The following is a 16,450-nucleotide window of genomic DNA, read 5'->3' as shown; positions in this document are numbered from 1 at the left end:
GGATAGTAATTATGAAATGCAGAGTCATGTATAACTTTGGTCCAATCAGAATTAGGCTAAAAACAAGAGCATAGTCGATTAACTTAGACTGAGAAACGAGAGTTACTGTTACCCTATCTTCATCAACAGTATGGCTGGAAGCACATTCCTTGCTTGTTATACACAGAGAAACATCCCCTCTGGATTAGAGTACAGCAGCATTTTTTGCTACTACATCAGCGAGGCCTGCCTAGGAAAGTTTGATGTATTTCTGTGTAGACGTATTATAATATATCATGGAGAAATGAAGGGTAAACCTAGGACAACATTAACATATGTTTTTGAGTGGGGTCCGCCTTTAGCAAAACACAATTTTGTTTTTTGTCCCAAAGAGGCGGACCCCACTCAAAAACATGTGTTATTGATAAACCAAACACAGACAAAAGAGCTTCAATATCAAGACGATTAGGACAACCTTGTTAATATAGGCATTGCAAAAAAAAAAAAAAAAAATGATCCTAAGAAGGCGGTGGCCATCTAATATATGTTTCCTTTCCCACTTATAAACTATGGACTACCTAGCTAATCTAAAAGTACAGGCAGTAGTAGCTATTAAGGCGCGGAAGAATCACCATACAACTACTATCGTCATGTTACCGTTGTGTGGCGTGGCCAATTCAATAATGCTTTTAAGCTCTGTTATAGAATATTACAATGTTATTCTGTACCAACATTTCGAGTAGCGATCCGTATAATGAAATCAGAGGAACATCAAGTTACCTCTGTTACATTTAAACTTTCTGAAGCACTTCTTAATATGTGGGAGATGGTTTCCGAATTACACAAACGTATTAAAAACGGGAGCTGACAGTCATGTACGACATGTCATTTGGTGTCAATTTATCTTACTGAGCAAATTGTTCCAGATTTCTCGAGAACTTTCGTATTTGTGCGTGTAAGCATTACTATAAAGGAGGCACAGACACTTGTTAGAACAATTCCTGTAATAATGAAAAGAGAAAGTTCTTGGCTGACTCGATGTGTGTGTTGAACGCTATTGAATCGAGAAACTAGAGCAAAACAAAAAACTACTTCATTACAAAAGTAACAGGGGATGTTATAAAGTGGAGAAAGAGCAGTAAAACAACAGAATTTTGGAAAAAATGACAGTGAGAAGGTTGTTGCAGTAAAAGGAAAAAAATAGAATGGGTTATGTCTCTGACTGAAACTTCCACAAACAAAATGTTATGGTTGGGCATACTATAGTGAGAGAAAGGAGGAACATGTCTTAGGTCACTAGAAGAGGACATTACCCACTTATGGATACAACAGTTACATATAAGTCTTAGTATCGTCTGTAATAAGTCGAGAAGAGCGACAAATTCATTTTGGCGAAATGAGGTGTCATCATGAGCACAGAATTGATTTCAGGGAACGCCAGTCTATGACTGTATTGATGAGTTAGCCACATGTTCTTGTGCAACAAATATAAAGTTTATCCATGGCAATCCAAAGTTCGAATAGCCATGAGTTTATGTTAAGGAATGATCTTACCATATTAATTAATGTTTGTGTTAACTTATTGTTGTATTTCCTTGTGAAATGCCACTTCAAATAGTTTTGCTTATTATTTAAACATATTATGCCATTTGTTGTATATCTTAGTTAGTATGCTGCAAGACATTTGATTTCACATTTAGAGCTGAAGATAGTTATATAATTCACTGGAAATGCATGAGAAATGTTCCCTGCTAATATCAGTCTACAACCAAGATGAATGTAAGGGCAAAGTGAAAAAAAGAAAAAGATTAATCTAGGCTAATTGATACTGGTTATAGTAACTAGACAGCCACATTAAAAGTGTGTAAGCAGTAGTCGAGAGTGTTTTACATAATAGGTCATGACCATTCATTGCTAACAAAAAGAAAAATAAGAATGTGGACAGCTCTTTGGAAACTAATGTGACACAACAGTAACATACGAACATTGTGCAAACTGTCTCAGCACAGTAAGACAGTAGCATTATGAAAATCAACATTTCGTAGGAGAACACTAGGATATTAAAATGTAACACAAGTGTGAAGACATTAGCATTGTGAAAATCAATGTATCACATTAAGACACTAGCACACTAGAACCAACATAACACAGTAAGAACAGTAAACACAGTAAAAGGAAAAATTATGAAGTAAGACACTAAACACTGAAAACAAACAAGTGCAATATAACACTAATACAATGTAATAATATACATAGTGCAGTACAGCACGAACAAAACTGACAGAGTAATCAAACAGTAGCATAGTGAAAACCAATGTAGTGTCACAAGATACTAAAATTATGAAAGCTAACGTAGCACAGTAAGATAACAGTATAGTGAATACTGGCATAGTGCAGAAGCAACCAGTTTAATGAAAAGTAGCACAGTGCTGCAAGACACAGGACCTAATATAGCATATTATGACAGTACCATAGAGGAACATACCATGGTGCAGTAAGAATTTAGGGTATGTAAAATAGCATATTGTATTAAGATGTTAGTACACTAAAAGCTATCATATCAGAGTAGGACACTACCATAATGAAAATGAACGTGACACAGTAAGACAGTAGCTTAGTGGAAAGTAACATAGTACAGCATCACAGAGACAGTAACTGTAACACAGTACAGTGAGAAGTAATATATACAGTAATGTGCTAAAACAGCGAAAGGACAGGAAAACATTAGCATCATAAAAAGAACATAGCTTAATAAGGCATCTGGGAAGTAAAAGCTAACATAGTGTATAAAGACAGCAGCACAGCAGAAATTAACATAGCACAGTAAGAAAATATCACAGGAAAATCTAATACAATACAGTGAGACACTAGCATAGTAAAAACTATCATGGAATATTAAGCCACTGGTATTATAAAAAGTAATGTAGAGTAGTGAGACAGCAGGGTAGTGAAAACTGGAATAGCACAGAAAGGAGCTGTAATCATAAAAACATACCTAAATTTTAAGCTACTAGTATAGTGAAACTTAACATAGTGTAGCAAGAAATTAACATAGTGTTGTAAGTGATAACACAGAATAAGACACTAGCATAGAGAAAAGTGATACAGCACAATAAGGTACTATTATACAGAAAACTAACAGAGCACTGAGTGAAGCCAGAATTGTGAAATTAAACATAACTTAGTAAGACACTGTATAGTGAATACTAAAGTAACATAATAAGATATTATATCAAACATTAACATAATGTAAACTTAGACATCATAATATGACAGTACAGTTAAAGCTTGCATAGTGCAATAAGACATTAGCATGTAAAATCTGTTACAGCTTAGTGAGACTCTTGCACTGTGAAAACCCATAGTGTAGAAAGACAGAAGCATAGACAAAAGCAACATAGCATTGTAAGACACTTGCACTGCAAAAATGAAAATCAGATAATAAGGCACTAGCATAATCGAAAAAAGTTGCACACCAACATAACAGTGTAGTGAAAACTAACATAGTATAGTGAAACAGCAGCATAGTAATGGCTAATATAGTGAAGTAAGACTACAATAGTGAAAACTAATATAATGCAATTGGGAAGTAGTATAGCGAAAAATAATGTAGTACTATAAGACACTAGTGTAGTGCAAGCGTACACAGTACAGTAATTCACTAGCATATAGAAAACGAACATATTATTGCAAAACACTATTAGAGTGAAACTTGGTGTTGCTTAGTAAGACACTGGCATAACGAAAACTAACATAGAGTAATAAGACACTGGCACAGTGGAATCAAAAATAGCTTTGTGGGGCAGTATAAAAGTAGGAACTAACATAGTAAGGCACAAGTATAATGAAAACTCAGGTAAAATAATGAGACAAAAACATAGTAATACCTAACAGAGGTAGTAAGACATTAAGATAGCAGACATTAACATAGTAAATTAAGAAAGTTCTATGATATATTGCATTGCGACCTATTATAACAAATTGTAACCTGTTATTGTTAACACAAACTCAAATAAAAGCACAAATTTCTTGTATCAATTGACACATCAGATAAGCGAAAAAATATCATAGTATAATGAGATGCTAACACAGTTGAAACTAACATATTTGAAATACAGCAAGACATTGCCATAGTGAAAAATATGTAGAGAAATCTCTGCAAAGTGTATTGTTACCATTTAAATGTCACTTTATAATTATGTGAAAGTGTAAATTACTTGTAACAATTGACATAGCATGTACTGGGATGGTAGAATACAAAAAAAAGTTATACATTAAAATATTGACATGCAATGCTCACAACTCTACGCTAAAATATAGAAAATGACATTTTAGGCACTGATATTAGATTAATTAACAGGATGCTGCAGGAAATCTGTGAGTACCAACATGAACAATAACTTAACAGCCCAAGCAGCGTCCTCCATTCTTTGAGCGTCCAGTGATAGCATCTGTGTAACTCTGGCAACTCCTGTCCCTTATGAAGTGCAGCGATCATGTGTTGAATATTAGTTATTATGTGGTCTTGAATGGCATATCTGCTGTAAATCAGCAGTGAATTGGTGAGTGGTTTCATGCAGTGAGGCCTATTTTTTCACTATAGTCATCGATACGCTGCTCCCCATGTCAAATGACTCTTAAGGCTACAGTTTGTCCCAAGTTGAGGTATTCATGTTCCATCATTGGTCCAGTGATGTAAACTGCCCAATGACTGCGTGTGTTGAGGGCCCATGGTCTAGCCACAAACAATTATGCTAATAATTTATATTTCGCCTACACTATGGTTTACTGTCAAATGTTGGCTAGTACATGTTATGTCATCTCAGTCGCACAGAATGCAGCCATGTGTATAATTTCTCTGATGTCTGTGGCTTGTTGGTCATATCTGGTGCATGAGCATCTCTGGATGCTCAAGGTCACTGTATGTTTCTTCACAGATTGTATTGAGGTAAGTTTGATGGATCTAGCTGACCACAGAAATGTGATAACACTGTGAGACCACCTGTATTACAGTTTTGCTTTGTATATATACATAAACATAATGCTGATAAATGATTATGTTGTAAACCTACTGTAAAAAGTAACATTTTTGGTACCAAGGTGTTCTGCATGCAATATTGCCCTTCAACCAAACCTTGTGTTACTAAATGTCATATCAAAGGTTAGGGTATCCATAAGTAAACCACCCTATTGGAGCTAAGACCAGCATAACACTTAATGCATGTTGTTCATGGTGTCATGGCAACAAAGGATTGAACGACTCCTTATAAAGCCTTAAGACTCATATATGAGAGTTGTGTATGTCTACAAGGGTCCTGGATTCATCTCAGAAAGCAAACTGGTTATAGATTGTGACAATCCACAACAAACAGAAGGCAAGTGGCAAGAGAAGAATGCAAGTAGGGATCTCGAATGTCCAGGTGCCTGTCAGTGGTCTGGGTAGACAGTATCAGAGTTGTCTGTTAACAGAGGCTGGTTGGCGATGGCAAATCATGATCCACCAAATTTATTATCTGTACTAGCTAGTGTGAGTTCACAGATTTTTCTTATGAGCTGCGAGAGAGCTTGGTAAATGATTATGTTTCTGTACTTCATAAATGGTGATTTTTTGTAGGTAAACACAGTCTTGATTGTTGACAGATAAAGAGCCTATGGGCACCAAAATTACGCAAAATTGGACAAAACATCAAGTTTTCTGAGGCAAGAGCTCTCTTATGGTGAGATATGAAGAAACAGGAGAAAACAGAACAATGTACTGCATTGGTAGGTTGCTAATAACTGTAGATTGTAGTTACTCTGTATGTCTTTATAATCTAAGAAACCCATGGAATGTTTTCTAGCTCCTTAGCTTTTTCTCTTAATCATGGAGGATTCCATGATTCTGAGCGTTTACAGTTCTTTCACATTTCTATGATGTTCTTAAAGCTACTGCAATATGAGCAACTATGTTTTAATGTACATTATAATTATATGACAGATGTCAATTTACTGAATTTATCAGATTAATATAGCTTTTGTAGTCAATGATGCTTTGTTGTAATTAGGAAATGGAAATAACATGTGTGATACATCACTATGAAAATGTGTTTTGGATTATCATTAATTTTGTCTGGAAAATATTTTTACAGTTTTTGTTTTTTTGTGTTACTGGTAAAAGTCATGAGATAACTGTGTGATATATACAATATTTCATCGCAGGAAGCAAATGTATTGGAAGAACCATTTACCAGGATCTACAGTCATGTAATACACAGAAATTATTTTGATTAATTTATACTACATAACAGTTATCTAATTTCTTATTTTTCTTATGGCAGTGGAACTTGTGACTTGTCACATAATAATATATTAGTCTCTCCATTGAGATACCTGAATATGTTAAATAATAATACCAGGGTTAATGACGGACAAAATATGCTAATGCTGTGTAGAACTACAATGAAAATGTTCCAACCTAAACACTTGCCTGTAAAACGTGGTGATCAATTCTGCTGTGTGGAGCAGATATGGGAAAGAAGCTGACACCATGGTCATTGCTTAAAGGCTGGACTGGCTGGTATGTGTCGAGATCAAGATCATAATCATGGTCCTCAGATTCATCCAATAAATAAGAGCGTTCAATACTGGATGTATGAATGCTGTAAGAAGAAACATGTTCTTAGTAGTTTGAAATGTTGGTCCGGGTGAAACAATTTCAGATTACAATAATAATGCGAATTCTCAAAGTACTTTCTAATAGTAAATGCCAATTATTGACCCAAATCAGTTTGTGAATTTAGTTTCAAATCATAATCGCTATTGCCACTGTTCATGTCTATATTATCACCAGAGTTTTAAACATATAGCACAAGTTTTATCTATCTTGGGTGAAACTTCTTCACATCTCAGAAGTTCGTGATAACAAACCTTTTCATATTATATACCTCCCAGCAATGATTTGATGTACATATCAATGGCAGCTGAATTAATATGATTCAATATTTGTAATGAGATACTTCTGATGTAACTTAATCTGGTAAATGTTAAAGTCACCTTGAACATAATATGCGTTCTAACTTTCGTTAGAATACTGAAGTGCATATCAACTCTTTTGCACAGTTTTGAGTCAATGTTCCTACCATAAAATCAGCTCATTCTTCTCTTGGCAGCCTGTGTCAGACGAGCAATGAGCTACATTTAGAATATCTGTCACTTGTTTATCCCACTTCAGCTAATGTAGAGAGATACATTTCAAAACAGGTGCTGTTACCTTCCATGTTGCATAGTCTATGAATGTTTTACTCAAAAATAATTGAAGTTTTTTGCAGATACATTTATTTTATTTTCTTGAGAATTTTATGGAAGCACAACTTTAGTTGTAAGGGGTATTACAATGAAAACCAAAAACCCACTACAGTGGGACTGTGGAATGGTTCCATTCAAACGTAATCGCCACAAGGGTTAAGACTATTATCCTCCTGGGAGACGATATGATCAATTCCTGTTTCATAGAACGCTGTCAGCCGCTGATGGATACACAACTGTATACACTCTTGCACTTTCTCATCAGACTGAAACTGACGTCCACACATGGCTTACTTCAGGTCGCCAAAGATGTAATAACGTAGTGAACGATCTAGGCTGTACAAAGGATGTTGTAGTGTTCGGCATCGAAATCGCTGAAGTGTAGCATAGATCCAATTTACAGTGCAGGGGCGGGCATTATCATGCAACATGATGATTCTGTCTGACGCATTCCTGGGTGTTTCGAGTATATGGCACATCACAGTTTCTACAAAGCGTCTTCACAGCGCTGTGCATTGATTGTGGCTCCATACACAAGGAACTCGATGAGCAGATGGCCCCTATGTCGAAGAAGATGGTCATCATGACATTACCGGCACTTGTGTGTATAGCTTTGGATTTCTTTTGCAGGGGAGATGTGGCATGTTTTCACTGCAGGCTTTGCCATTCGCTCTTTGGCTTAAAATGCTGGGGCCATGTAAGGTCATGATGACCTTCTGCTTTGACTGCAGGGGTCGTCTGCTCGTTGAGTCCCTCCTTGAGCGTGGAACCACAAGCAATGTGTAGTGCTATGAAAACACTTTACAGAAACTGCAACACTCCATAAAGTGCCCAGGAATGTTTTTGGACGGAATTATACTGTTGCACAATAACACCTGGCCCAAACTGCCACTTGGGCAAAGGCTCCACTTCAGCGATTTGGTTGGGAAACACTGCAACATCCTCTTTCACCATGTGAGTTTCATATCTTTGGCGACCAGAAGAAAGACAGGCATGAACATCGGTTTTAGCCAGATGGGGAAGTGCAACAGTGGGTGTGGTTTAGGATCTGCCAGTGGCCAACCATTTTCTACAAAACAGGTTTCGATCATCTCATTTCCCAGTGGGATAAGTATCTTGATAGATGGGGTGATAGCTTTTGAATGGAAGCAATTCGTGGTCCCATCGTGGCAGGTATTTGTTTTTCATTTCGCTGCCCCTCATACAATGTTCATTAGAGTCATAAGAGGATGTTTCACCTGAGGTGGTCCCTGAGCAAGTTCGGCACTGATTCACGGTTGCGAGCATGGTAATGTTGATGGAATGAGGCAATTCGATCCATAACTGCCTGTGTGCGGTAGATTTTGTCTAAGTTGATGAGACCTCCTGGACCGATTCGCGTAAAGTAGTGGTCTTCTCCATTGTAGTCAGAGATGAACTGCAGAGATAACAGAACATAACCTTTAAATCTATGTGCATTAAAATGATGGTCAATTTTTGTTTGTACATGTGTATTCTGCATTGATAAAAAGGTTTCAGAAGTGTTATATTTATCAACTTCCCCATATTATTTATAAAATATTTATATTTTCATTTTCACAGTGAGTAACAGTACTGCTCCCTCTCTTCCATGACTTGTGCCACAAAAGAAATTTTTCACATGGATTCATCCATGTTTCTTCATTACTTCATAGTTATTTGCAAAATAAGTGTATTAAGAATTGCAGTAAGAAAAATTGGATCTGTAGCTGAAATACAAAGTCATACAAAAAAGAAAGAAGTTGTGATTTCAGTGTTAGTTTGAGATTACAAAGGTGATTCTGAAGATATTGTCAGACTTCCTCTATGCCTGTTTTTATACAAATCTTAATTCTTTATCAAATTATGTGTCACTTATTGAATAGTTTAATTAATTCAGTAATTAATTGAGGATTAGCATGAAGAATAATTAAATTCTGAGTAAAGTCTGTCTCACAAAGTGCCTTCCATGATTAATTCAGTTAATAAACAACAAAATCGAATAATTTTACATATTAATGCAATTTCAATTCTGGAAGTGATTCTCTGTGTTACATAACATAGGTACAGAACTTTTCAACTTTATTCAATACATAAATATGAAAAAGAGTTATATGTGAATGACTTACAAGTATAAGGAACAGCAATGTACTAGAAGTGTTCAGTCAGAATACAAATAATGTATCAAAAAATAATCTCACCACTGACTTAAGTTGATTTAACTATCCTCATAATCTTAAGCTGAAGCAAGTTTACAGTCTGATTTAGAAGGAGCATTTTTCAGTTTTTTAACTTCACTAGATTGTCTGTCATTGTTGTTTTATGACAGATATGGTAATAGCAATTCGTTTCTCACCTTTTTATGTACTGAGCCGTTATATGTAGTGTGCTGCCTCTACTTTTTATAAAGCATGTTCTTACTGTATCTTGAACCAGAATAGAATTTTGTTTTCTGATTGTTGTGAACTAAATGATGATTGGTTTACATTAATTTGGGTTGTTATGCATTTAGCAGCTATGCAAAAGAAACTCTAATGAGAACAACCATTGTTAAAAATTTTCTAGAGTTTTCAGATATTGCTAATTTTTACTGTAAACATAGTCTTTCGCTTAAATTAATATATTTTGGATCTGTGTGTGTTAAAATAGTGCCACAATATAGACTAGAGAAAAATATACAAATTAATGGAATCTTATCAATTTTAGATGTCATATACATTTTAAGAACTTCTCATGTTAGTTTTGCTTCAGTTATTAAATTTTAGAAATGTATATAAACACATGACTGCTCGGATGTCATTAAAGCACACAATTGTTTCAGTCACAGTTACTTCAGGATTGTCATCTCTTGGTCAAAAGTCAGGGCACAGAACATTTTGTAGGTTGGATACAAAGTTAAATATTTCTGAATTAACGTATTTTTTCTCCCACAGGAGCTAGTAATGATGCAGCTTATATAAAATGATAGCTAAATTTGTTTACTTCCAAATATATAATTTAGAAAATTCTACATTTTCTGGTAATCTATAAATAAGTTTGTCCTCTTTATATCAGGAAATGTAAGGGCATCACAAAAATTTATAGAGGAGGTGGTTATAAAGAGAAAAATGAAAGCCAAAATTTTTCATGTATGATTTTATTCACTATTTTACCGAAAATTTTCAGTACAGTTGTAACAATGTAGCATTCCTTATCACAGATTATAATCTCTTCACAGAATTGTTTTACAATAAAACCACAGCTGTGTTTCAAGAAATGTGATATAATTTTTGTTAAAACTTTGTTAACCCTAATCTGTAAGTAAAATATCACACATAATTCATTTTGGAAATAGTCTTGCGCTAGAAAGTAAGCTAAAACCATGGAAGGCACTTCTGACAAAATTTTCTTGTGATTAATATTTTTTGTAGCTAGTCAGTCTATCTGGTAAGCAAATGTACAGAATAATTTGTAGGGTTGACACTGTATACAGCTTAACATGTAACGTTATTTAATTCAGTGCATATAAACAACATTATATCATAGGAAGTAAGTTTAAGAATATTTTAATTTAATGTTGTATGTGTGTACAACACTCAAAAACCAATACACTTAATGCTGAAAGAAGATTTGCTTCTAATGTACAATACTTTTTAACAAATTTGTGATTCTATGTACATTGCTTCTAGTTATCTAAGAATTACCTTATATATAAATGTTTCTAGAAGTAATTCAGCAGTTTACATAAATTTTTAAGTAAAATTTTCCTATATATGTAACATGTTAAAATTTTCTGATACAACACACTACATTATAAAACTGAGAGAAAAGACACACTCAAAAGAGTTATGTAATAGGAATCTAGCACTGGTATGAGTGCTTGAAAAATGATGAACATCTTGTACATACATTATTCAGGTGGATTTACACTAAAAGAATGATGCCAATGATTAATGTGGTTCACAGTACTATCATGTGGTGCTTGTAAGAACACACCACTTTTACACTCAATATGAAAGTTTATTCTGATCACTTTTAATGTCAACACAAACATTTGATGTAAGTGAATGTAAGTGATAATGTGCATTTATGCTGAATGCTAACAAAATACATAATATATACAGTACTTACAGAGCATGTGCAACCAAATTTGTAGAACTGTAACAAGACTCATACTATGCATAGCGCAGCACCGACATGCAGTTTATGCCATCCCTTCCTTAATATTGTGTTGATTTATCAAAATAGTGCAAAACATCATGCAAAACTCTTGATGAACAGGCAGATAGATGCAATTATTTCACTAGTATATTTTATAACACAACATTGTAATGCTACAGTGAAAACATATTCAGAGAGAGAATAATTGAACACTGTCAAGAGAGGCATATTAAAACTCTGTCTACACTGTGTAACTAAACTCATGCATTCTATGAAGACAGTTTATAGATTTTTTCTCTTATAACATTAATGACAAGTCTCTAGAATGCATGCATCAAGACAATATAGATTGTTATTACAAATTATGCAGCAGAGCTGTAATTTTTTTCAATAATTATAGTTGTTTTTATTAATTAAAGCATGGCAGATAGGTCTAAGCGTTTTAGTATTGATGATATTATTCGTTGTTTTATAATTTCATGGTATAGGAGAAATATCTATCGCTTCAAATACATAATGTATTGCTACTGTTTGGAGCAACTGGGGCAGATGATATTTCCTTTCTCTTTAGCTGTTGGATAGCTTGTAATTGCTTAGAGTTAAAGTCTCAATAATGTGTTTATCACACCACTGGGCTATTCAGTTGTGAAGTATCCAACAACTGAGGTACTGTATCTTGAACAATTAGTGCAATTGAACCTTGATACCCATTACCAACATATAACTCTTGTGCATCACATATTCTAGATAGCTCCTATTAATTTATTTTGCAAAAGTAACCTCAGTTTTTAAAGAGAGCGTGACTTGAATATAATGTCAGATTCGGTACATCTCCAAAATAAACACAATGCATACTACATGACAGCTACAGCTGCATACACATGGTTTAAGCTAATGTCAACTGTTTCCAATGAAGTTCATGAAGTCTCTGTCAGCAAATATAATGAATATGTGATGAAAACTGAAAGATCATGCCATACTGGGACACAAACCTTGATTTATGAGTATGGCACAGATTTTCAATTAGCGTGATATATTCATTACACTGCAGGTTCAGTGTATGAGAGCAATTTGCTATAATTGTAGGTATATCACTGCATCTTTGTTACTTTCATCACCATCGATGTATTTTTTTCGTTTCAATACATTTATTAATTTCAATTAGTAAAACAATGATCAATATGTCTGTCTATAAATGATACTTATGAACATTATTAATACCACACTGCTGGAGTATGCTCTGAATTTTATGAAAACTGGCATTTGTGCTGTATTTTCACTCATAAGTGTCAAAAGTCACAAAACAATTCGATGCATTCTGTAATTTTATTACCTGTGGCTTAATTTCAAGTGGATTTGTTATGTCAAGAAATGAATGTCTATCCATCCTCTTAACACTATTAAAGAATGTTTTCCTGGTGAATATGGGATGTCTATATGACATATTTACAAACTTGGTCATTCAGTTCACCACAAGAGTCTATATTCACATTTCTCTTATCAATGGACAATAACTGTTATTTACAAGTATGGAACTAACCTGTATTATCCTTTCCACTGAATAATTAATCTCATTTTTACAATGTAACTGATATTTCTTATGACACCTTTAATTATTGTTTCTCCTCTTGAAATGATAGGATCCCTCATCAGTTTCCAACTTCTAACAATAGTTTGCATCTTCCTAGATTTCTAATATGTTTTCACATTGACTGAAATTAGATGCCATCAGCTGTTAAATCTTTCTCATTAATCATTGCAAGTACTTGAATCTTCCTAATCTGCATTTTCTGTTTATATTAAACTTACTGTCAAAGAGCTTAAGACTGAGTAGAAACTATTTCACTGTCATGTTAGACTGATCATAGATAAGTAGTTATAGTTGTATTTCCTAATTATTCTGTAATCAGTGCGACTAGTGATGAGAGTTGGGGTTTAAGGAGCTTGCTAGGAGATGAAAAAATCTTTGTTTCCCATATAAACTGGTTGTTTACTTTTTGAAATTTATCACCATTCAATACTTATTCGAAATTAAAAACTTTTGTTTCATATTAGAAATATGGTACATTTTACATAATTAAGACTTTATGTTGAGGTACATGTGTAAAACCTAACTGTATGTCTTTATGTAATGTGTGTCTTGGCAGACTCTGTTAAATATGATCCTTTTCCATTCCATACTACCCATCCATTGCACAGTTAACTTACTTCCCTCCGTTGCGTATTATTTATGCATTCTAAAGTTAGTACTTCAGTTTCTGTCAATTGTTCGCAGCACACTATTATACTTTCCGGTAGTATTATCTTAGGACAGTGACTTAAGCTCGTTAGTGTTACTCATGAGTATTGTATAAGCTCGAATATTTTTTTTTTAGATCACCACTGATAGAATGATGTAAACAAAAGTGTTTTTCTTTCTACTTCAGGATCTTGTAACTATGTACAGTTTTATCCTGAGAAAGGACATTTAGTCCTCCTAGTACCACTGCAGTCAGTATGACTCCATAAGCACACTGAAAATATACTCTGCCTGGTTTTCAAGCCTATTATTTTCAAAATACATACTTTCTCCCTTTGTGCCCGTTGTATGCAATGATGTTTTGTTCACTTCTATATTTACAACACATTAAAATTTATTCAAGTTTTTTTGCACCTAGTACCACTAGGGTCAGTATGCCCCAGTTTAAATTGTTTGCTTGTTTCTTGAATGTAAAATTTAGGAAAATAGAATGACAATAGTTACTTTGAGCAGCCATTATATGAAACACCTGCAACAATGAAAATATTATTTCAAACCCATTTTTGGTACTCATTTGAGTGTTCTTGCTTCAGCTATTGTTGTGTGATTCCTAGTACCATTTGGGTCAATATGACTCCATTGGCACATTGGAAATCTACTCTCCCTGGTTTTCAAACCCATTGTTTTCAAAATATATGACTTTCTCCTCCTGAGTCAATTATATTCAGCGATGTTTTGTTCAGTTTTATACTTCTAATACATTAAAATTTACTCACCATCTTTGCACTGAGTACCGGTACCACTGGAGTCATTCTCTTGAACATAATATTTATTTTACCTTGTACACATATAATGTATATTTTTATGTCAGTTCACTAAAATACTGCCAATATATCCCACGTAACTTGCTTGGTGTCTTTATGACCCCACTGATGCTCAGTAAAACTAAAATGTCCTAGCAGTGGGAGGGTTAAAAACTTTTGCCTATACAATCGTCATGAGAGATTCAGGAATCGTTGTCATATTTAAAATTTAACATTTGTTTTGCCGTCTCCATTGGACATTTATTGTTTTAATGTGACTAGTTTTATTCTAAGTTGATGGTTTTCAGATCTGTTTAGGAGTAGTTCCACATGGACAAGACAGGATACTTATGCAATTACACAAATCTGAAGATGATCGACGTTGATCAAAACTAGTTATATCAAAAATATTCATGTGCAACAGAGATGTCAAAAAGACAAATTTTAAGCATTCAAACAGTTATAATCCTTTTCTGCAAAAAGTTTTTCTGACAAGCCCCATTCACTGTTTATTGTGGATCATGTTGTTACCAAACGAAATAGTGAAGGTTCAGTAAGATAATGTGTCTAATGATTTAAGAATATGAACATGTACACATGGCAAAACAGAGAGTGAGGAATGAAGTAAACGACAGGACAATTTATTTAATGAGTATAATAATTGTGTAAGTGTATATCTTCATAATTAACTAATTTGCAAATTATAATATGTATGGCACATGACTATACTGAAGAGTTCTGTCAGAAACTTAAATGGTTTTCAGTACATATATGTATCACGTGTAATGGTTTACAACACCTTCTATGCTATGGTCCAAAGGGACATGATAGGGGGGAGAGGAAATGACACATTGTCCATGACTTTAAATGACAGAGTAGATTTCTGCACACACGTAGTTAGTGGTTTCTGTAAAGGAGAGGAAGACTTACAGCATCGTATTGGCGTGTATTTCATAAGTAATGAAAATAACTGCATTGCATCTGGAATGTCTCAATCGTGTTGTGGTAATAGTGTAGTCTTTGGTGAAGTGTACACCACAGTGTCTGTTTTTGGACTACGACTCACTCGCGCCAGAAGTAGTCAGGTAGAAATCACAATCTGACCAGAGCTGAGTACACCACAGAGTGTCATTCCAAGTCTTTTACGACGTCGAAAATCATATTGTTCCACCATAAGCTGCCAAATGAAACCTTTATAATTGCTACCTCCGGTTGTCACAAATTACTATCAGGTATAGGAATTTTTTTCATTCACATTGTCTGTGTGGACACATATACGATGTTCACTTCCTCTCTGCATCACGTCAAGACGCAAACTGAACCTCACAATGGTTCACATGGCTCTAGGCACTATGGGACTTAACATCTGAGGTCATCAGTCCCCTAGACTTAGAACTACTTAAACCTAACTAACCTAAGGACATCACACACATCCATGCCCGAGGCAGGATTCGAACCTGCGACCGTAGCAGCAGCGCGGTTCCGGACTGAAGCGCCTAGAGCCGCTCGGCCACCGCGGCCGGCTAAACTGAACCTCAGAAACCAACACATAACGATCAGAATCTAACACATAACGACGTCCTAATTAAGAGTCTAGGGGGATGATGCTGTAACACTTTACAACCATCCTTCATTGGATGTGTTTTACTGTTAGGTTATTGACAGGCAACATTTTCTGAAGAATGTGTAAATCTTATCTAACGCGCAGTTTGTGTTTTTGAGGTTATGTGGAGTAGAATTGACGTTATATTTGTATTCACAATGACTGAGAATATTTCTGTGCCTCATAATGATATGTGGCAGTCGAAAGTGGAAGTTATAATAAAGGTTTCTTCATAGCAATTGATGGTGGTACAGTACGGTTTTCAGCGAGCATCTGAAAGTTATAGGACACCGTCAACTGGAAAGCTTTTGCGACAGTTCTGAGTTACATGGAATGTACGACGTACGCCAAAAAATGGCTGATCGATATTAGTGTATGAGAAGATGTTTATCTGGACTTAAAAGC

At 34.7% G+C, this 16,450-nt stretch overlaps 1 protein-coding gene across 1 annotated transcript in view; it reads right to left on the bottom strand.

Moving 5' to 3' along the window:
- Positions 1 to 16,450, bottom strand: part of LOC126455985 (1-phosphatidylinositol 4,5-bisphosphate phosphodiesterase epsilon-1-like) — a 464,968-nt gene that overhangs the window by 161,293 nt on the left and 287,225 nt on the right. Inside the window, exons 8-9 of the mRNA XM_050091742.1 lie at positions 8,502 to 8,680; positions 6,446 to 6,617 (exon numbers count right to left, since the gene is read on the bottom strand). Of these exons, the coding sequence (XP_049947699.1) occupies positions 6,446 to 6,617; positions 8,502 to 8,680 (351 nt within the window). The remainder of the gene's footprint in view (positions 1 to 6,445; positions 6,618 to 8,501; positions 8,681 to 16,450) is intronic.

This window comes from Schistocerca serialis, chromosome 2 (genome assembly GCF_023864345.2).
Source record: "Schistocerca serialis cubense isolate TAMUIC-IGC-003099 chromosome 2, iqSchSeri2.2, whole genome shotgun sequence".
NCBI classification, from domain to species: domain Eukaryota; kingdom Metazoa; phylum Arthropoda; class Insecta; order Orthoptera; family Acrididae; genus Schistocerca; species Schistocerca serialis.
Note: the sequence above shows the minus strand (reverse complement) of the source record. Positions and strands in the feature narration are given on the sequence as shown.